This window comes from Excalfactoria chinensis, chromosome 1 (genome assembly GCF_039878825.1).
Source record: "Excalfactoria chinensis isolate bCotChi1 chromosome 1, bCotChi1.hap2, whole genome shotgun sequence".
In the NCBI taxonomy this organism is placed as follows: domain Eukaryota; kingdom Metazoa; phylum Chordata; class Aves; order Galliformes; family Phasianidae; genus Excalfactoria; species Excalfactoria chinensis.
Window position 1 is genome coordinate 86606981 of NC_092825.1, and position 23463 is coordinate 86630443.

At 40.0% G+C, this 23463-nt stretch overlaps 1 protein-coding gene across 5 annotated transcripts in view; it reads left to right on the forward strand.

The window, feature by feature from the left end:
- The window catches only part of EPHA6 (EPH receptor A6), a 463816-nt gene that overhangs the window by 399265 nt on the left and 41088 nt on the right, over positions 1-23463 (forward strand). For all 5 annotated transcript variants that reach the window (XM_072332791.1, XM_072332808.1, XM_072332800.1 and 2 more), the window contains one exon: positions 5725-5934. In XM_072332791.1, coding sequence (XP_072188892.1) covers positions 5725-5934 — 210 coding nt within the window. The remainder of the gene's footprint in view (positions 1-5724; positions 5935-23463) is intronic.

Consider the following 23463-nt stretch of genomic DNA (forward strand, 5'->3'; position numbering starts at 1 on the left):
AGTGGGAAGGCAGTCAGACAGGAAGAGAAAGGCGGAGTTTAAAATCATTACAACAAATTTAAGACATAACTTATTAACTACTTGGTTTTAGAAACTAATTGGAAATAAGCGAGGACAAAGTCAAGGCACTCCACTGAGACTGGAATGATCAGGTACAGAGTAGGGAACAGAGTATTACTGCTAAGAATGAATCCAGACATTGCATTGGGTCAGGGATATCACAATGCAATCAAGAAACAGGAGCATCCCCTGCAGGGTGTGTGAGGTGGCCCACCCTCTTCACTTGACCCTAGAGAGGCCTCAAGGTACTACATCCCCCTTGAGCCATAACCCTTCAAATCCTTCAGGAACTGTATGAATTCTCTGGGCAGAGTACACAACAAAATAAATTAAAAAGGGATAGATACTGAGAAAAAGAGGTCTGTGCTCTGAACTTGGTTTTAAGCCAAAGGAAAAGGCAAGAGAGATATTGTGTATTTATAAAGGAGTTGTGAAAAGGATTGAAGTCTGTTCTCTATGCTAGTAAAATGTAGGGATCTAATTTAAGATGGTCCTAGTATGGAGTGGGTAGAATAAGTATGCAGGGACAGGTGGTTATGACAGGATAGCCCTTTCTGGCTATCAGATGGGAAAGGAAGGCAGGGTAACAGGCCACAAGGCCACTGTCACTGGTCTGACCAAATTTGAGTGTTAGCATCCTAAACTAAGCTTCAGAACAGCCAAGTCTTGCAATGGTTTGGGTTTTTTTTAATAATAATAGATTTCCTACTAATGGGAGGAAGATATGCATCTATAGTGCTTTCTGATGGCAGTATAATAATTAATTGTTCTCAGTGAATGGAAAAAAGGGAAGCATTGGTCCCATTTTTAAGAAATGAAGAATGAGGGAAGTAGAGACTGGTGAGCCTCACCTCTGTGCCTGACTTTTTACATTGTCTGAAAATGATAGGACAAGGGGGAATGGCATTAAACTAAAAGAGGGGAGATTTATGTTAGATGTTAGAAGGAAATTCCTTACTCAGAGGACAGTGAAACACTGGCACAGGCTGCCCAGAGAAGCTGTGGATGTCCCATCCCTGGGGGCATTTGAGGTCAGGTTGGATGGGGCCTAGGGCAGCCTGAGCTGGTGGGTGGCAGCCCTGCCCATGGCAGGGGATTTGACCTGGGTGGGCTTTTAAGGTTCCTTCCTACCTAATCTTATGATTCTATATTTTTAGTACTCTATGAGGTAGTTAGATTCTTGTGGCGTAGGATCATTCAGTGCCAATTAAAATAAACTAAATTAATTTCGGTCATATATATTCAGTCTCATATGTATCATGAAATTATTTGTAAATATTTGCATGGAATCATAGTAGCTATTCGTTCAAGATTAAATTGGTTGTTGATCTAATTCAGTTGATCTAATCCAATCTGATTGCAATCCACAGGATAGTATAAAGCATGAATTATACTTCCTGTTAGTACCAAGTTTCAAACTGAATGTAGGAAGATTTGTCCCAGTAAAAAGGTACCGTATACTTTGCACTGTCAAATAGTAATAAATAACTAGCAAAAACTAGATCTTCCATATAGTGACCCATAGCAACCATCAGTGGTGAAGATAATCCAAGTTAGACCTAGAAATGCAATTCTCAGTGCCATTCTCCTTCAACAGCAAGTTCTAAATAATCTGCACTTCTCAGAATGTAAGATCATAAAAGCCTTGAGATCTTACTTTGTGTCTAGAAGTGGATTCTGATGTAGGTTTATCTACTCCAGAAACAATAGCCCACAAACAATCCAGTAAGCTTGACTCACCACTGCCAAAAAGTTATTCGGTATTAAAACAGAAAAAGCCTTCTGAAAAAGAAAAAATCTGTGGTCTTGTAGAAAAGCACCGAAATTGTGTAGATTGGAGTTGGAAACTATGAAGAGAAAAGCAATTGTAGAAACTTAAAACTTCCTGCTTTCCCCACGATAACCAACTCCCTTTACTGCCTCATTATACATCAGTGCTATTGAAGGTTCTGTAATATGAGGATACTTCTCACACATGAGGTTCTTGAAGGCAAACTGCAACAGCAGAAAACATCATTTTTCATAGACCTGCATAAATGCAATGAGAACCACACAGATATTGCATTTATATTCAGCTGATAATAAAAGTTTATTTAGCAAAGCCATTAAAGCCTGATTAAAATTTGATGGGATGATAGGATAAATGTGGTAAGTCCACTGGGGTCTGAATTGCTGCCAGTATTGATTAATACCTTTAACACCCCAATGGGAATCCTGTCAAAAGCGTATTTCAAATATAAGTCACGGGAATCAGAATAAAGCCCCAGATAACAGCTGCCATATCATTTAGATGAGCATTTTGTGTCCCTATAGGACAAGCAAATGAAACGAGATAATGGAAAGTTGCTAAAGGATTGATTTGACTTATGAGTGTACGTGGGAATTTACAAATTCTGAAGATATGAGTCCAGATTTGTACATAGCATTCACCTGCCTAGTTGAATTTCCCAAGGGTTAAGATGCGGCCCGGGCCTCTGTCCTGGTCACGTTAAATCAGACAAATATTTTGATATATTTGAAGATAACAGTTTGTAGATGGTAAGGGAATACATCTGGTGAGGAAACCAATGCCTAAGAAGTGATTACAGAGAGACTCACAAAAGGGATTGTTTTGCTGACAATAAAAATGCAGTTTTTCCATATATGAGGGTGGTATTAAACAATGTAAAACCAAGAATGAGAAGCGACAGAGGGGAACAGATGTGAGTGAAAACTCAGAAAAAAATGTTTGGAGAAAGGAAGAGAATGTAATAAAATTGTAACTGGTCTGTTAGCAGGTCTGTCATTTCTTTAAAGGTGAAGATAAGAAGTCTGAACTTTTATGTCAAGGCAGAAGCTCAAAGAAATGTGAAAGAAGGAGAGAGAGAATTGCAAAAAACATTTCTGCCGTACTTGTAAGGAAAATACTGAGATTTGGAAGGAGCAGAAAAAAGGTTATGTTTTATGAAAAAAATCAGTCAAGCGTGGCCTAGATTTGAAAGGGAACAAATTAAAAAAGAAAGGAATGAATGCTTGTGATTTAAAGGGACAAAAGGTTAAGGGAGGTGTTTCAGATGACTGTGAGGTTGAAAGAATGGAACTGTGAATGATGATAAGGAAAAGGTAAGATCTAGAGGTCTAGGGTTGGTTTTGTTTGGTGGTTTGTTAGGGGGATGTTTGTTTTGCAAAAGCAAGCCGTGGCTGCCTTGTTCCAAATCCTGCTTCTACAGCAAGCTAAAAATAAACAAATGAATAAGAGTTATTCATACAGAATAAGTGCAAAGAGAATTAACTGCAACCCAACTCAATAAATTTTAGTGAGTTGAAGAGTTTGTATTATTAAATAAAAAGCAAAAATCAAATCCAGCGTGGATTCAATAGATGCAATATCAGATAGGGTTCATGTCATTATTTTATTAGAACAGGCTTGAAGTTTTTTAAGAATCTTATATTTTGTCTTTCCTTGCTTAGTCAGTAATGGCAACTTTTATTTAAATTATCTGACACTGACATGTTTTGGGACCCTGAAAGGTTCAATACTCCTTTGGTAGGGGCCTGCGGAAGGAAAATCAAAGAGATCTGTAGCAAGGGATTCCCTTATGTAAAATGCATCATTGACATGCTTGTGTCTTGACTCTTAGCTGAATGTTGTCTGCAGAAGGAGCTGATTACCAGTGGCTTTGGTGGAGACAACAAAGCAGGGTAGGGTTTACAGGTGTGATACGATTAGAACAATCTGCTCGTGTTTGGAAAGTACTTGAGTTTACGGTGTTTCAAAGCACTAACATCAGTAAGAATCATGAGAATGTTTAAGGGGAAAAGTTGCTGAGTTCGTCATAAGTAGCTTTTATTTTGAAGACATGTCAGTAAGTGCGCTTTGCTTGGTGAAGGCTGTGAGATGACTGTGTTGTTCATACATGGCTCATTAAATAAGTGTTCAGGGTAGCATGAGTCTGTGAGGTGTTCCAGCTGGCAAGGAGCATTAGTGTCCGAACTTTGGCATACTGATATATTAGCTCAGAATAGCAGCTTTAAAATGCAACTGTGCATATCTTAAATTTACTGCTTTTTCAGTACTTTTGTCTTCTTTTGTTGTAGCTGGATGCAGTGTTGTTAGTTGTTGCCTGCTGGATGTTTTCTGTAATCTAGGATTTCATCTACTACTGCATTTGATCTTTTCTTCCAATTGATTTTATGAAAGAAATTGAGTTTCAAGGTGTTCTACAAACTGCATCATCCACATCATCTCTACCTCTTTTGTTTGCAAAGTTTGTCTCTCTGTATCCAGTGGAGTTTAATCCAAAAGCAGTGATATTTAAGAACTATTTCTTCAAAATTCTTTGTAGGCAAGCAGCTTTTTCAATTTAGTAGCCTGCTATGTGCACTATTCTTTTTAATCTTTTCTTCAAGAATGTATGAATTATTTAGTTGAGTATAATATATATTTCAGGTAGACCTTCATTGGGTGTTGTTAAATCCTGAGATAGATGGATTAATAATATAAGGAAAAAAACAACCAGACTTTTCCCTGGGTTTTTTTAATGGTGTTTTTTTGTGTGTGTGTGCATTTGTTTGTTTGTTTGTTACATTAATTTTACACTGTTTACATTAAGTAAAGCTGAGTAATCATTCATTTTTTCTTTAAACATTTCTGTCCCTGACTAGCTTGGTGGAAGTCCGAACCCACTGATTCCTAGTAGATATTCCAAAATGATTTGCTGCTCAGGGATGAGCATATTTGTGCAGTTCAGTTTATTGCTTTCTCAAATCTAATACGCTTACTGGGCTTTAAATTAAAGTTCTTTCCTTCAAATTTATTTTACCTAGACATATTAAGCAATAGAAATGTCCTGAGTGCTAATTGTATGTAGCCTAATGCTGAAAGTGTTAAAAGAGAAAATGGAAAGTTAACTTGCTTGTGGGGAAGAGTTGTTTGTTTTTGTTTGGCTCTTCTTGCTAACATAAAAGCTTAGCTTACTGAATAATCCATGAGAAGCTAAATGTCTGCTAGCTGAGGTCACAAAAATACTGCTGTCAGCAGTCTGCCTTATATAGGACAAATAGAACAGATTTCTGATTTAGGAGGTTCAGAAGCATTCATTTTCAGTTTGGAGATGGAAAAGTAAGGCCCACCAAGACAAACCACATAGGTGAGTTCAATTAGTGACATAATTCATATTTTGAAGTTCAACAGCAGGAATTAAACAGTCCAGTACTTTGATGGGTCTGGGCTTAAGTAACTTCTCAGTCAGCTGGGAACACTGGAGAAACCACTCATTACTCTGTACATTACAGCCCCTCCTTCCTTTTCCTTAGTGTGCAGAGGTTGTATGGCATTATATGTAGAACAGATTTTTCTGTGCATTTTCATTCTTGCTTTGAAAAATAGGGGGAAACATTCATAGTAACCAAGGGTAAAGTACATTAGATGTGGTCATTGGAATGATAATGCAGAGCGTGGAAATGTTTAAAAAAAAAAAGAAAGGGGAGGGAGGGGATGAACTGCACAAGGAGAGATGGGATGGCTTGTGCTGCTGAGGAAATTAAGTGAAAAAACATGTCAGCATTGGTTGGGTTGGCTGGCAGGGCTACAAATACATCTTCAATACAATCTCTATCTAATCTAACTAGTACAAAATTCATGAAAATTAGATGTGTTCCTTGAACCTGCATCTTTACTTGCAGAAACACGATGGCCACTTCACAGTCATCCAGCTGGTGGGCATGCTGCGGGGAATTGCATCTGGCATGAAGTACCTCTCAGACATGGGCTATGTACACCGTGATCTGGCAGCCCGTAACATTTTGGTCAACAGCAACCTCATGTGTAAAGTCTCCGACTTTGGTTTGTCGCGAGTGTTGGAGGATGATCCTGAAGCTGCTTACACAACAAGTGTAAGTTCGTCTTATGTATTTTGAACAGCCTGTTGCCTTGTGCCCCTCTCGTTTCAGACTTATCTACGCCCTAGGAATAATGGGTTGAACTGGCTGACTTTGTTCACTGATCTTCAGTTACAAAGATGTGCACATGAAAAAGGGGAGGAGGACCTCTCACTGCTTCATCTGATGGAAGTCTTGCATCTTAAATTTTAATTTTATTATAATTGAGATTACCTTCTATTGCAATATGTAGGTTCCTTTTTGTCAAGGTTTAAGTCTCGTGTCATTAATACTTAAGAATTCATCATGCAGTACAAGGAAACTTGTTTTTAAAACAGTGAATATTTGTGGGTTTGTTGGTTGGTTGGTTGGACTTTTTTCTTCAGTGAAGTAAAATCTTGGAGGAGCTTGTTCAAATTTGACTTAAAAGAAAAATTAAACTCCATCTGCAGTATGGAGTGGGTAGGGAAGCGATCACAGTGATGCCAGTCAAATTTCAAGCTCAGATGCAGCACTTCATCACAGCAGAATATTCAACAACATTCCTCTTGCAATTATCACAACATTAAGAATCTTAGTAAACTGATTTCAAGTAGCTTAAATTTCTGTCGGTGAAACTAAAATTATTTCAGAGCTAAGTGCACAGAATTTGTACAAGGCTGCTCCAAAAGTAATGCCTCCTATTTTATTATTCTAACCCCCAATGTAAGAGGCAGATGTTGGTGGTATGGCAATAGAGGTTGTACCTTCTCACCAAAATTCAGTTACATTCTGTTGCCAAGATGGCAGCCGAGGGGCAGTCTGACAGAAGCAATGGTGTGTCATTGAATTTCTCCATGCAGAAAAAATGACACCCACTGACGTTCATCTGCACTTGCTGAACATTTATGGAGACCAAACAGTGAATGTGAGCACAGTGAGGCAGTGGGTGGTGCATTTCAGCAGTGGCAACAGAGACAGTGGATCACCTCTGCTGGTGCAGATTTTGGCTAGCACAACATACAAGCCCTTGTTCATCACAGAGAAAAATGCATAGCTAGGGATGGTGACTGTGTTGAGAAGGGTATTTTGTAGCTGAGAATTTGTTCTATCATGCTCTTTCTATCTGGTATAGCTTCCATGGAAATAAATAGGAGGTATTACTTTCAGAGAGACCTACATATGTTTCTGTGATAGGACAACATGACAGAATGCTAATAGAGATGGTAAACTAGCATTAAGTAATTTCTCCATAAGTACTTTCATTTTGAAAAGTGATTTAGGCCAAAATAAGAAACTCATCTAATTTAACTGCAATTGTAGTAAGTACTGTTTTATTTGATGCATTCAGTATCGCTGTAGTAATGGCATTGCAGTGTCTCTGTTTAAGGCTAAAATAAATGTGTTCTGATAAATTCACTGAAGTAAAAAACAAATCAGATTTTATAAAGCTGTCATGCTCTGTGTTACCATAGAGTTGCCTTCTCACAAAAATAAGCAAAATGGCCCTCTTACCTAGAGGATTTTCAGCATTTTAGCAGGCACAGCCTTGAGATAGAGACAACTGACATCTTTTGCTTTATCTTGCTGTTGTCTTGTACATTTTCTTCCTCTTTGCATATTGGTTTAAGAGTAGATGTTATGTTGTTTCTATTGGTACATTCTCCCGCATGCAGGGCTTGTGTCTAGAATCAGTCTAGCAAAAGCAATAACTGTGATAGGGGAAGGCAAGAAAGGAAACGTCCTAAACATTGCAACACTATGTTTACACTGAAACACTTGTTAGGAGACTATTCAGGAAAGAGTGATGGAAAGCCTGTCAAGTGCTCCAAAGTAACACAATATAAGCACAGTATGTTTCCCCTAAAAGTCAGGAAACAACTTTTGACTTCCATAAAGCTTTTTTGTTTTGTTTTTGTTGTGGTTTTTTTTCTTCCAACCTATTGAGTGAAACTATGTAGATCTGACTCTGCTTGCTATCATTTATAGAAAAACTTTCAGTGAAGTATAATTTCTGAATAGGAAGTATGAATTAAGAGTTAGTAATACCCAACTTCCAGTCTTTGTTTTTAAGATCTGATAGGAAAGCTTAAGGAAATTTATGAGATGTACTAAAAAGCATGGTGGGTTTTTGCCCTATAGAGACTAAATTTTCATATTTAGTGTTGGTTTCCAAAGCAACAGCAGCTCATGAAAAGACATTTCTAGTATATAAACAAGCATTCCTGTCAATACAGAGGACATCCAGGCTCTTGCATCCCTCTTTTAGGTACATTATTTTATATGATGTGAATTCTTTTGAATTTGAAATGTATTCAGGGCTCACAATACTTAGAAAAAAAGCAATGGGTCTCCAGGAAAACTTGTGTATAGCAAAATGTGTACATACGTATAAATAGATGAAGAACTGTGTCACTACTTCACAAAGCGCTAAAATGGTGTCTGTTCATGTGACACCTTGATATTCTGGATTTGGGTATTCCACTACTGGATAAAAGCCCGCTTGAAAACTGAACTGAATGACTCATAAAGAATTATATTTGTAGGTGTTTATCATCAGGTGTATCTTTGAATTCTGCCTTAATATGTAAAACATGTTCTCTCCATAATACTTACTAGAGAGTTAAATTATTGGGTACTGTTTATAGGGTGACTTGAAATGTATGGGTTTAATTCTTCTCAAGCCACTTGGTTAAAATACCACATCCAGGGTGATTTCAGATTTATCAGATTGATTTGGGGTGTGAAGTAATTGTTTCCGAATGGTCTCATTCCTATGGCAAGCATATTACATAGTCATTTACTTTAAGAATGTCTTGTTTTACAAAACCATGACAAAAAATTAACTGTGGACAATGAAGTACACTGTTTATTGGCAGCTGTTCAGAAGAACAAGACAGGGAGACTGTCAAAAGGTCTTGCCAAATCAGGGGTATAAAATTCAATGGGATCCAGAAGGGGTTGTATTTTGATGAGGCAAGAAGATAACAATTTATTTATCAAGGTTACTGAGCTCCTGTGCAGGAATCCAGCTGCTGGCAGCCAATAGACATTTCCAGATACCATGCATTCTAGTTTCTAACTTTAACAGCATCAGAAAAGACTGTAGCATTACTTTGGTGCTAACATATAAAGCAAACATTATCAAGTAGTTTATCTCCAAGTATGAGTGAGAGGTAGAGAGAAGCAAGTTAGTAAGAGTTATGCTGATGTGCTCAGTCTGCTCCAGGATATGGGAGATGTAACAACTAGTTGAAGCATGTGATGGGATTTCTGTCAAGTGGTAGTCAGCTTAATTGCCTTCCCATGAGTTTCTAGATATCTTCCCCACTCAGAAGATAAGTGGAGTTGGAGACCCACGTGTGCAATGTAGAAACTCTGCCTTTTGTTGTGTTAGACTGGTCAAACATAACACATATACAGGTTACGTTCAATGACAACTGAAGGATGAAGAAGTAGCCTAAAGACTTAATGCTCATTGAGCTGTCACAAAAGAAAGTGTGACTATTCTTGATGTGTACATCTGTGTTTCAAAGTCTCACATTTACTCTTCTAGTACAAAGAATGGCACTTGTTGCTTTGATGACTTGGTATTTACAGAAGCCCCTGAAGATGAGAATGTCTTTCTCAAAACATAAGTACTTCTTATACATCTACTGTCTTAGGTTTTCTGTTCAGCTTTTTTCCAGCTTTGATCACAAGTTCATCTTAGAGGTTTTCTGGTTTTATTATCAGCTTTCAGGAGGGGTCAATGTAGGATTGCCAACAAAATGTAACAGATCGCAACAACAGACCCTTAGGAGGAAGCTCTGTTAGACAAGAATGAAATAGATAAAAATCTACATTATCTCTCCTAGTTTTGTCTGATTTGCTACTTATGTGAGTATTCTCTCTAATAGTTGTCACTTGATCTACAAATGTATGGGATTGAAGAAGAGCACCAAAGTTTGCATTTAGGTGCTAAGAGTCAAAAGGAGCTTAATTCAGAAAGATCTTTAAATCATGTTATTGAATTTAATTGTAAAACATGATATAACAACTCCCACTATTATATATAAATAGCATCCCTGATTTTTCTTCTCCACCCAACTACAGCAGTTTTTCACCCATCTCTGGAAGTGTTCAAGGCCAAGTTGGATGGGGCCCCGAGCATCCTGATCAGATGAGTGGCGACCAGCCCATTGCAGGGGGACTGGGACTAGATGTGCTTTAAGGTCCATTCCTTAACTCAAACCATTCTATAAATTTAGGAACTCCATATGTGCATGAAACAGATAAATAAAAAGAACCCATTCATGGCCATGGAGGGGATTTTTGTTTTGTAAAAGTGAATCAGGATGGCATTTTTCTTAAAGATATACTCTAACATGTACAGAATGGACTGTGAAGGATTCACACAGTGAAACTGTGTACCGTGTGCTACTTAAATGCAAAATAAATCATCCTGGCCCCAAGATTTTTTTGTAAATCATTGCTTTTATGTAGTTTAATTCTTCAAAATAGATTTGTTACTGAAAATGATAACAAAGCATGTCTTTTGGAATAGCAACCCAAAAGAAGCAGTTATGTGGCAAAGTACAACCTAATAGAAATAGTCTAGAGTGTAGGACAGTAAAGACAGGTAACCAGGACAAGCATGTCAATGTGCAGAAATTAGCAGCCTCTTATTGGGTCCTACTGGGGCTTGCTACGGAATATCAAATGCAACTATAACCTCTGTTACAGTGAAAACATAGAAGAGATTCAGAAGGGTGAAAAAGATGGGCAGGCAGAGAGGATCAGTTACCAGTGCAAATGGTGACAAAAATTAACAGAAGTAACTTCTTTAGAAAAAAATGACTAATACAAAAACTTTTGTTTAAAGAAAAAGATCAGAAGGATGCCTCAGTGGACATAGATGATCAGTTTAAATACCAGCTAATAAAACAGAAGATCATGAACTAGTCAAATAATAACCTATAAAAATGCATCTGACATTTTACTGTAGTTTGGCTATAATCTAAAGCAAACAAGGGTAAAAGCAAATGGAAAATACCAGGCAAAAAAAAAGAAATAATTATTCATGTTTTGTTACCTGATCTCAGCATACAGTGCTACAATTGATGTTTTTAATTAATATGTATTAGCTTAACTGAATGATATACAGTTGTCTCTTGTTTGGGAATTGCAGGACTCATTGCCAGGAGGTACTGGTTTACTTAGTGGGTTTGGAGAGTACCTGTTTCTACAGTATGTTATTTGTGCAAAAGGAAGAGGCTGTAATGGACAGATTATACTGTAAATCTCCCTTCTGTATCACTGTTTACAGCACAGTCCATCCACCTGTGGTAGGGAATGTAAAAGAGGTGGGAATAAAGACATTCCTGTGTAGAAAGGAAAAAGGATCAGGTGGGGAGCCTATGGAGTTTCCCTCCTTCTAAAGAATAGTCTTGAGTAAATCTTTGCATAAAGCTGCAAAGTGCTCTTTTTCTCCAGAGAACTTTTACTTCGGAATTTGTAAATGTAACACAAATTCTTATGTTCCTGGAACTATAACTGCCATTGCCTCTGGTGACCTCGTACCCTGATCAGTACTTCAGGAAAGGAAGAGACCTTTGCACTGTGCCCTTGAGCGTTATCAATGAATAAACTAATTGCTGACTCTAGTCCACATAACAGTAATTTCAGGAGGAGGAGGGGATGGGTTCCTGTTATTCTTGGTTACTCAAAGGCAATTTTTTAGGTGCAGTCAATTACGCGTTTCAGAGCTCACAGGGAAGGAAGCTTGAGTACAGTCTCATATTGTGACTTCAGGTGCTATAAGAGATCATCTATGTTTCTGTCTTAATCCTGTATTTTTTTCTGAATGCATTGCGTTGCACTGAGCATGCCCTGTCAACTGAAGAACAAACAATTATGATGCTTAAGGAGACCAAAAATAGTACTGCTAGACCACGATGTAGTCTTTTTTTCATTGTTTTGGTTTTTTTTCTCTTTACTTTTTCAACTGGGGATTCCTGTGTGCCAAAACACAGACACTTCAGTCTTTTCTGTTTTTTGCTGTTTTTACTCTGTTCCTGAGAGACTATCCTACGCTGTATTTGTACATGACTGGCAAATCCTGCATTTCTAGTGACCTTTAATTATCAATTTTTAACGCATAAGAAAGAGGCAATAAAATTTCAGAGATTATATACTCATTTCACAAGTAATTAAATGGTAATGTAGAGACCAGAGATCTGATAATTTTGCAAGGACTTAACTCTATTTTTTTAGCGTAGATTTCTGACGTCCCATACTGACGACACAGATCTAGGGAACATGGAGTCCTCTTGTTCCTTTTCCAATAGAAGGTCTGTGCGTACTGGGGAGGTAGTGCTTATTTGTTTCATTGTGAGTTTGTTTGTTTTTATTTGTTATTGTTGTTTGTTTGTTGAGGATTAGTGTAACACTAATAATGTCACCAAAAGGAACCAGTTAAGAAATGAAGGTTTCAAGGCACCTACAGGAATACAAAGGAGGAAAGAAAATATATTTTTGAAAGCAAGGAGATTTGGTATTATTTCTGTTTTGACTTTTCTTCAGCAAAGGCTTTTCTAGGAAACGCACAAATGCTGAAGTCCAATTTCTACAGTTTTGCTAAAACAGAGGAGTAGAATAGGTTTGGATACAGAATGTTCTGGAAAACTGGAAGTGTAGTAGCTTTTTGAGCTGTGGTCTTCTGGAATATGAACTACCTTCTCTGCAGCTGCATTCATCAAAGGTAATCAGTTATATGTTCTCTTCCCTATGGCACCTCATTTCTCACATGAAATTTAAGAAATGCTTGCAAAAGGGACCAAAGTTTGTGATACTGGTGGTAGAACCTGGAGCTGACTGGACCCACTGATTGTGGGTTCTAGCATTTACTTTGTAAGACTGCAGGGTTTTATACTAACCCTTGAAAGAAGTTGAAAGTTTTTCACCTTCGAGGACCTCCATTTAAAAATCTTCAGTTTCATTTCACAAAGATGTTATGAAGCTACTGTCTGGCTCAATACTGCAACCGTTTGCTTCTCTGGGTAATGATGCAAAGTAGCTCCGGGTTTTGGTTATGAAAGAGATCTCAGATTTAAGAAGGAAAAAAAAAGAAGAAATTTTGCACTGTTTAACTACTTAAAATAAAATAAAATAAAATAATCTTGCAAGGGAGAGATCCAGCTAAATATGGAACAGTAGACTTCTAGCTTGGAGTGATTTTGACTTCTGTATTGCGATTGGGAGTACTTCTGATCTTCCTCTTCCCCATCACTCTTCATGTATATCTCTGATTCTGCTGTCATTTGTGTCAGTGCTTTGATGTTCACTTCATCTAAAGCAAGGAAGCTAGATAGTTGGTACTGTTTCTGATACTTCATGCAGTCCTGCATAGCCTCATGTACATAATATCAAATTTGATGTAAATAGGATACTGCAATTATGGGAGGAAGTTTCTGAGACAAGGTCTACGTGTGTTTAACTTATTCTACTTTCATAGTTCTGTGATAAAAATGTTAACTTGGAAATAAGTCTGACCTAGTTATTCACCTAAATTAATCCCCAGTGAAATCAACTAGAGGAATTTCCGCTGTACGCATAGAATTTGCAGTCTACCTTAAGTCAGAAGAATAACTACAGAAGGAAATTATTCACTGTTGCCTGTTTGCTTATGAATTGGTTTGCTTACACATAAGAAAGCCAAATTATTTTCAACTACACAGAAGCCCTTGGGAACCGTGCTTTCTCACTTTCCTGTACTTAGCAGACTTCCAGAAATTTGAAATTATAAACTTATTTTTTTTTTAGCGTTGCTCTCTTTGGCAGGTTTTCAACCTGTCAGTTCCCTGCCGTGCCATGAGTTCCTCCCTTCATTATATACATGGGGGTTGATTTTTAGCTTACTGTTGTTGCATTTTCCTTTGAGCAGAGCGCCGCAAGAATACTGCAGCACAGTGGGTTGTTATGGTGGAGGGGAAAAAAAAATGCATTAGACCTAGATTTGTACGACTCTGATAAATCTAGGTCAAACAGTATAGTCTTTGCTCAGTACTTATTCAGGCAAAACTCCCATTGGCTTTAACAAGAGTTTTGCCTGATGAAGCACTGTGGGATTTTGCCCTTAGTATCTAAAATATTTGATATGTTCTTTGCACTTTGGAAGCATTTGAGACACGCATCGTATGTGTTGTCCTTGACTGCCCCACTGTGGCTGTATCATCTTTGATTAAAAAAGGTGGCAGAATCTTGTCTCCACACTTTGCCTGTCTTCACTGTGAGAGTTTGAAAAAGAAAGTGGAGGAAGAAAATCGAAAGACCTTTTATGCATTTGTTATTTAAAATAATTCCAAGGTCTCTGTGCTTTAATTCTGTACATTGCTGCACAAAAAGGGATGTGCTTTTTATACTTATTTTGGATTCCTTTCTCCTCTTCCTTCTACTCTAGGACTCTAGATTTGCTGTGGGTTTTTTGAGTGGGTGGGGGAGAAGAACCTTTTCTCTTAAGAAGTCTTCTGACTTTTTTTTTATCCTGTAAGATGTTTCACAGGTTCATATCACTCATTATGCCATAGGAGGCTTTAGGTTCACAGTTTGAATACAGAAAGCCATTCAATGAGGTGAAGAAACTCAGTAGTTCCACCTGATATATATATATATTTTTTTCCATTTTTGAAGAAGGCATTACAGTATGAGCCCAATTAAACGTGTTCAAGAAATGTGCAGTACTTGAAAATAAAGAAGGGCATATGGAAACATGAAACCATACAGAGCTGGTTTACATCTTACTGTTATAGGGGTTGGAGTAGATGATCTTTAAAGCTCCTTCCCAACCCAAACCACTGTATGATTCTGTGAATATGGTTTTGTTTACTGCCTTGGTGTTCTTTAATATTTTTTATGAACAAACTGAGCTGTCGTGCACTTTGAGATGAGTACAGTCCTCTCCCGTAACACCACACCACTAACTGCTTATATTTTTACTGACACTACCTCTGTTTTTACTCTCAGTGTATTACTGTCATTTCTCCTTCTCTTCTCCCTTTTCATTGTATCTTCATTTAGAGCAAACCTCACTGGAACTATCACATTATTTTTCCACCAGGCACTCTGCTTTTCCTTTAAACTCCCTCTTGAAGATCAGCACCTGAGTTTTTATTGAAAACCCTTTTGAATAAACATGCAATCACTCTACTCTTTACTTAAAAAAAATCTTAAGGCAAAATCTCATAATGCATTTCTCATTTCCTTAGAACTTTTCTTATTGAGGCTGAATAGCTCCCAAATCTTCAGAGTTTCTGCTGAAATAAATAGTTCTAATTGTGGGTAAGCTGGTATTCAATATGAGCAATTATCCTAAGTATCCAGTAGGCCCTTTCTCCCTCTGTAGCACTCACTAACAGCGCAGAAGTATATATGGTAAACAGTCAGATGTAGCCTGAGGAAAACATACTGCATCCGTTTGTCTGAAATGAGGAAGCCAGTAACAGTATGGTGGCAATTAAGAGATATTTCTTTGCTTTTCATTCATGTGCAATCATCAGTCATCTGATCTCAGATACTTCTATGCCCAAACTCTGCAACTCAGCCACTACACTGAACTATTTCCCAAATTTCAGCCTCTTTAGCAATGTCTTAATATATTTTAAAATGGAAGGGCTGTTTTAAAATAATGTAGGCAGACTCCCAAGCTTAGAGAAGTAGTGCTATTGATTAAACCCTCAGGCTGACTTTCTCTGTTTACATTCATTTTCTTCCATAGAACTGTGGTATCCAGCAGCCCAGTCCTTTTTAAGTTGTGTGTCAGTAAATGAATATTGCCCAGTCATTGTTACTGTGTTTGTATATTATGGTTAATGTACTTAACTAAGGCACATTGCTCTGAATTGACCGTTTAATTTCTTGGTAAATTCTTAAAGATATCATTAACATCGTAAAATTTCCCAATCTGAATGGATACCCTTCATCCTTTAATCTAACAAACAGGAATAATTAATTCTAGCTGCTAAATAATAAATGCAAGTACATCTTTAAGAAGATGTCCTTATATAAAGTTGAATTCTGTCTTCTGTCCCTTGCTTGAATTTTTTATATAACTTTCTCAGGCGTAGCTGTCTGGCTAATTATTTTTCTTGTAAGTGTAGTACTTTACCACAGGAATACAAATAATTCAGTTGTGTTTTAAAAGTAAGCAGCTCCTGTGCTGGACTGGGGTTTACTCTGGATACTTATCAAATGTCCAGATGTTGATTATGAATGGAAAAATATTCCCCATAGTTCAGAAAGCCTGACCTTGTTAATTTGTATTGACTAACCTTTTTTTTTTTTTTTAATGAAAAGGAAATATCATATACTGGCCTACTTGGTTTTACCTAGACTTTTGGATGTTGCGTTCTGTTGTTTTTCTTTCTGTGAAGCATAGCACAAGAGGGATCACCCTGTGGCTGGATGAACTCCAGCAGCACGTCTGCTGCAAGTCACCTATGGGGGAGATTCTCTTTGCAAAGTCTTAATACTACAGTTTTGATTCATTCAATCAAAGAATCAATAGCTATCACTAACATCTGATATATTCATCTGGCTTGCAACCTTCGAGAGGCAGGAAGTGAAGTCCTTGCTGCCTTCATTTCTCAATCTTGTTTGCTAGAGTGTCTCAATAACTTTCTATTCTTGACTTGCTGTGCAAATCAGACACACATTATTCTCCTTTTCCTCAACACATGCATTTTCTGGGTGGCTGGTTTCTTTGGTAGTTTCCTTTAATTCATTAGGAATTGCATTAAGCAAAAGTGAGAGTGTCCAAATATGCCAATTTTTGACATCAGTGCAGTTTGAGTTCAAAATTTATATTGTTTTTTTTTATATATATAATGACCACAGTAGCAAGCTGTGGCATAACATTGCTGGTTACATCCAAAAGTAGTAATTTAGCTGTGTTCTCACAGTTAAGGCATACCGACTTAAACACCTGTTATACCTATTCCTACGCTTCATTCATTTGGTACATTCCCACTTGACTTAGCTGGACAGGTAACCACCAAGTACTTGGCAACCAGGAGAATTAAAAGGGAAATATTTCATATTTCCTGTTCAGATAAGCAGAAGTCTTCCTAACCTAATAAAAGCAGTTTTCCAACTCAATGTATTGTGCAATAACTGCACTGTGCTCTAGAAATGCTACCAGATATTAGAAATAACTGGTAACAGTAAAAGTACACTATGCTGTTGTGAAGATAATACAGATCAGTAATTCTAAAGTACAAAACTAGCAAATGTACCATAAATATGATAACTGAATCTGATACTTAGTGTCAAGTGTACCAAACAGAAAATGCATAGGTAACCGGAATAAACAGCTCCAGTTCTTTTCACTGGTCATGTCATTGAGTGCTGTCATGGTTTTGTGCTGTCAATATTCTACATCATGACATCATGTGCGGTATGAACTGTTTTGGTGGTATAAGAAAGTGTAATAGAGGGTATGCGGAAGTGTAATAGAGGGTATGTGGAAGTGTAACAGGGTATGTGGAAGTGTAACAGAGGGTATGTGGAAGTGTAACAGAGGGTATGTGGAAGTGTAACAGAGGGTATGTGGAAGTGTAACAGAGGGTATGTGGAAGTGTAACAGAGGGTATGTGGAAGTGTAACAGAGGGTATGCGGAAGTGTGGAAGGTTCATGCTCCAGATCTGTGGAATGGCAGCATCCCGAGTACTCAGCCCTTGGAGGAAACTACATATCCCAGGGGACAACGCGGCCAGAGATGAATCACCAGAGGAGGAGGACACACATATAATCTCGCTCCCAGGCTGGAACGTCTCTCTTTTCGCCCTGTCTATCGCTTTGGAGCGCTCCATCCCTGCTGTCTCGCTCTATCAGCAACGTTCCAGCCTGTCGCCTAGAGATTGCAGTAGGCCCCGGTTCTCCGGGACTCTTTTTTTCTCTCTTTCTTTTTCTCTGCCTTGTTTGATATAGTAGTTGTAGTTATATTGTATCATATTGTGTCTCGTATTTAGTAAAATAAGTTCTTTCCTTAGATTGCTGCCGTTGTTTTTGTTCATTTCCCCCTTCTAGGGGCAGCAGCCTCTATCACGGATAAATCTAGATAACCCGATTACATTATCTTGGTGGAGAATGCGGGCAATCTGATTTGATTAGATCTGCTGCTTTTTTAGCTTCAGAACAACTCTCTTTTTGCTCTCTAAAAGCTTTGTTACAGGAGTGTTATTTTTTCATAGCTGCTCACTGAGAGCGTGACCTTGAAATTCCAGACGAACTGTCAACAGTCTGAGCTAGCTGCTCACTCTGAGCATTACTATCTTGCTTTTGTAAAGAAAACAAAGAGATTTCTTGCTCTCTCAGAGCACAGCTAGTTAGCTCTGACTTTCACAGGGCCTGCTAGCTACTATCAGCTATGAACCCACTCTTCATTCCAGTCGCTCTGTTTAGGGGATTGAAAGCAATCATGATCCTCTCAACATATTGTCCATACGTGCTTTCTTTTTGCGGAATTCTGTATCTATATAACCTAATAAGAACAGTGATGGAGACACCTGCCTGGTACTTATATGCAGTGTGGTATAATTTAATTGTCGGCACATACATTCCAGATGGAATAGCTAATTTAACAGACACCATGATGTTCAATCCAGTGTACAGGCTGTACTCTCAGATTATCGTACGCTTTTCAACAGCCGAGGTAATATTAATTCTTGGTCTCATACTCATGTTCATGTTATCAATATCAGTGAATGTATATGTATTCCTATACATTCGTTCTATGCAGAAGTCTCCTCCAAAACCAGAGAATGCTGACTGGCAGGGAATATGGAAAGGTTTAGGAAAGATCTTAGAAGCGTGGGGACCTGCAGTGTCGTGGGATTTCACTATTGAACACCTGAGGGACCCTGAGAAATTAAGTGAGTACTTGGGTCAGAAATCTAAGGAGGTAAACATTATTTGGGGTTTGGCTTACGCGTACCGTGCTCTGTATAATACTATTCTGGAGAGAGAGAGTTTCCGATCTGAGATTCAGACCAACAAAGATAATATCCAGGTCGACTCTAATCAGTCACGGGAGGCATCAGTAGCAATATCAGTTGCCCCTGTGGAAGGCAAGAAATGGAGACGGGTGTCCACGCGTCTAGAACGAAGAGAAGGAGGAGCAGAAGAAGAGGAAGCAGAAGAAGGTACCTCGTCTGGATCGGCACCGAGAAAGGCAAAAAGAAAGACTAAGAGGCGTGAAGAAGAGGCTGATGAGGAGGAGGAAATTGTTTATCGTCGACCTCTAAAGCTGACTGAGATCCAAGGCTCAAGAAAGGAGTTCATACGGCGTCAAAACGAAGGTGTCCTTGCCTGGTTGCTTCGCTGCTGGGACAACGGGGCCCACAGCCTGTCACTAGATGGTAATGAGGCACGCCAGCTAGGAAACATTTCCGGAGACACAGCTATCGACAGAGAGATTAGCAGATGTTCAGATGGAGATGCCACCCTCTGGGAGCGACTCTTAGAAGCTGTGAAAGTAAGGCACCCCTACAAGGCAGCTTTGAAGCTTAACGTTATTAAATGGGATACAATCCAAAGTGGTATCCAGTACCTGAGGGAAATGGCCATGGTGGAACTGTTGTACAACCCTGCGAATTTAAACGAACGTGATCCTGAGAATGTGAAGACCGATCCTGACATATGGCAGAAACTTACAAGTACAGCACCAGAGAAATACGCGTCATCACTGGCAACAACGTGTAAAGAATATGTGGACCACAACAGAAGGCCCGAAGTTAGTGAACTGATTAGGACACTTCAATACTTCGAACATCAGTTCTCCCCACTGTACACCGCCACTATTTCTGCCATCTCACAAGTAAAAGACCGGCTGGATGAGATGCATGAGAAACTATTTCCATTGACCAATCGTGACAAACCCATACAGGTATCAGCAGTGTCCAATGAAGATCAGAACGATCAAGGAAGTCTACTAAAGGAACTGATCAAACTAATTAAAGGTGATGAACACTACTCCTCACCTGTAAGATCAGAAGTCTCGGCAATTAGACGCACACGCTTCCCAGCTCGAGCAAGGAATAACAGTACAATTCCACCACGTGTTTCCATGTGGCGCTACCTACGTGACTGTGGAGAGGACATGAGGAAGTGGCATAACCAGCCTACTTCTGTTCTGCGAGCACGGGTGAGAGAACTACAGAATAGACCAACCACCAGTAGAGCTGCTCCGGTTATCACAGGTAACCAATAGAGGGGCCCTACCCTCAGTCAGGGGAGGGACAGGGATAATAGAATTTATTGGACTGTGTGGATTCGATGGCCTGACACATCGGAACCACAGGAATATAAGGCACTGGTGGATACTGGCGCACAGTGCACTCTAATGCCCTCCAGTCATGAAGGGACAGAACCAATCCATATTTCTGGAGTGACTGGGGGCTCTCAAGAGTTGACTGTGTTAGAGGCCGAAATAAGTCTCACTGGTAAAGACTGGCAGAAACATCCTATTGTGACTGGTCCAGGGGCTCCATGTATACTGGGTATTGATTACCTCAAAAGGGGGCATTTCAAGGATCCTAAGGGCTATCGATGGGCCTTTGGAATAGCTGCTGTAGATACAGACAATATTAAGCAGCTGTCTGTTTTGCCTGGCCTGTCAGAGGACCCGTCTGTTGTGGGGCTGCTACGAGTGAAAGAACAGCAAGTACCAATTGCTATAAAGACAGTACATAGACGGCAGTACCGCACTAACAGGGATTCCTTGCTCCCCATTCACGATTTGATTCGTCAGCTGGAGAATCAGGGAGTGATCAGTAGAACTCATTCCCCTTTTAACAGCCCCATATGGCCAGTGCGTAAAGCCAGTGGAGAATGGAGGCTAACTGTAGACTACCGTGGCCTGAATGAGGTAACACCTCCACTGAGTGCTGCTGTGCCAGACATGTTGGAACTCCAATACGAGCTGGAGTCAAAAGCAGCCAAATGGTATGCCACCATTGACATTGCTAATGCCTTCTTCTCCATTCCTTTGGCTGCAGAATGTAGGCCACAGTTTGCCTTCACCTGGAGGGGTATTCAGTATACTTGGAACCGTTTGCCCCAGGGGTGGAAACACAGTCCAACCATTTGCCATGGACTGGTCCAAACTGTGCTGGAACAAGGTGGTGCTCCCGAACACCTGCAGTACATTGATGACATTATTGTGTGGGGCAATACAGCAGAGGAAGTTTTTACAAAAGGAAAGCAAATAATTCACATTCTTTTACAAGCCGGCTTTGCTATTAAGCGAAGCAAAGTAAAAGGGCCTGCCCAGGAAATTCAGTTCCTAGGTATCAAGTGGCAGGATGGACGTCGTCACATCCCAGCAGATGTGATCGACAAAATCACTGCCATGTCTCCACCAACTAACAAGAAAGAGACACAGTCTTTCCTGGGTGTGGTGGGCTTTTGGAGGATGCACGTTCCAAACTACAGCCTCATTGTAAGCCCCCTTTATCACGTAACGCGGAAAAAGAACAATTTCACATGGGGCCCTGAACAGCAGCAGGCTTTTGAGCAGATAAAACAAGAGATAGCCCGTGCCGTGGCCTTGGGGCCAGTACGGACGGGACAGGATGTAAAGAACATCCTCTACACTGCTGCTGGAGAGAAAGGTCCCACTTGGAGTTTGTGGCAAAGAGCCTCAGGAGAGACCCGAGGCCGACCCCTGGGATTTTGGAGTCGAGCGTATAAGGGGTCTGAAGAGTGCTACACTCCAACTGAGAAGGAGATCTTAGCCGCATATGAGGGGGTTCGGGCTGCTTCCGAAGTAGTTGGAACTGAAACGCAACTCCTCCTGGCACCTCGACTGCCAGTGCTGAACTGGATGTTCAAAGGGGAGGTTCCTTCCACCCATCATGCTACCGATGTCACCTGGAGCAAGTGGATTACCTTGATTACACATCGAGCAAGAATGGGGAACCTCAATCGTCCAGGAATTTTAGAGGTAATCATGGACTGGCCTGAAGGTAAAAGGTTTGGAACATCACCAGCAGAAGAGGTGTCACGCGCCAAAGAGGCCCCACCATACAATGAACTTCCGGAAAACGAAAAGAATTTTGCCCTGTTCACTGATGGATCGTGCCGCCTTGTTGGGAAACATCGCAGATGGAAGGCTGCTGTGTGGAGCCCTACACGACAAGTTGCAGAGGCCACAGAAGGAAGAGGAGAATCGAGCCAATTCGCAGAGGTAAAGGCTGTCCAGCTGGCCCTAGACATTGCTGAGCGGGAGAGATGGCCAGTGCTTTACCTCTATACTGACTCATGGATGGTGGCCAATGCCTTATGGGGATGGCTGCAGCAATGGGAACAAAACAACTGGCAGCGGAAGGGTAAACCTGTTTGGGCCGCTGAACTATGGAAGGACATCGCTGCCCGAACAAAGAATATGGCCCTAAAGGTGCGTCATGTAGATGCCCACGTGCCCAAGAGTCGAGCAACAGAGGAACAACAAAATAACCACCAAGTAGATCAAGCAGCCAGAATTGAGGTGGCTCAAATTGACTTGGACTGGCAGAATAAGGGCGAACTTTTTCTAGCTCGATGGGCCCATGAGACCTCGGGCCATCAAGGAAGAGACGCAACATATAAGTGGGCCAGAGACCGAGGGGTGGACTTAACTATGGACACTATTGCGCAAATTATTCATGATTGTGAAACGTGTGCTATAATTAAACAAGCCAAGAGGATGAAACCTCTCTGGGAGGAAGGGCGATGGCAGAAGTATAAATATGGGGAGGCGTGGCAGGTTGATTATATCACCTTGCCACGATCTCGCAGTGGTAAATGCTATGTGCTTACCATGGTAGAGGCAACCACTGGGTGGCTTGAAACATATCCAGTACCCCATGCCACCGCTCGAAACACCATATTGGGTCTTGAGAAACAAGTCCTGTGGCGGCATGGCACCCCAGAAAGAATTGAATCTGATAATGGGACGCATTTCAAAAATTCACTTATAAATACTTGGGCTAAAGAGCATGGCATTGAATGGATTTATCATATTCCCTACCATGCACCAGCCTCTGGTAAAATTGAACGATATAATGGGTTATTAAAAACGATGTTGAAAGCAATGGGTGGTGGAACATTTAAGCACTGGGAGAAGCACCTGGCAGAAGCCACTTGGTTGGTCAATACTAGAGGATCTGTCAATCGCGATGGTCCTAGCCAATCTAGTCCCCTACACACCATAGAAGGAGATAAAGTCCCTGTTGTACATGTGAAGAGCATGTTGGGAAAAGCTGTTTGGGTCCTTCCAGCCTCTGGAAATGGCAAACCTGTCCGTGGAACTGTTTTTGCCCAGGGACCTGGGTGCACCTGGTGGGTGATGCAGAAGGATGGGGATGTTCAGTGTGTACCACAGGGCAAAATGATGCTGGGGGAGTGCAGTCAGTAATTCCATGTATCTGTGTAACCATGATGTAATAATGTAGAATAAGGGGTGGAATGTCATGGTTTTGTGCTGTCAATATTCTACATCATGACATCATGTGCGGTATGAACTGTTTTGGTGGTATAAGAAAGTGTAA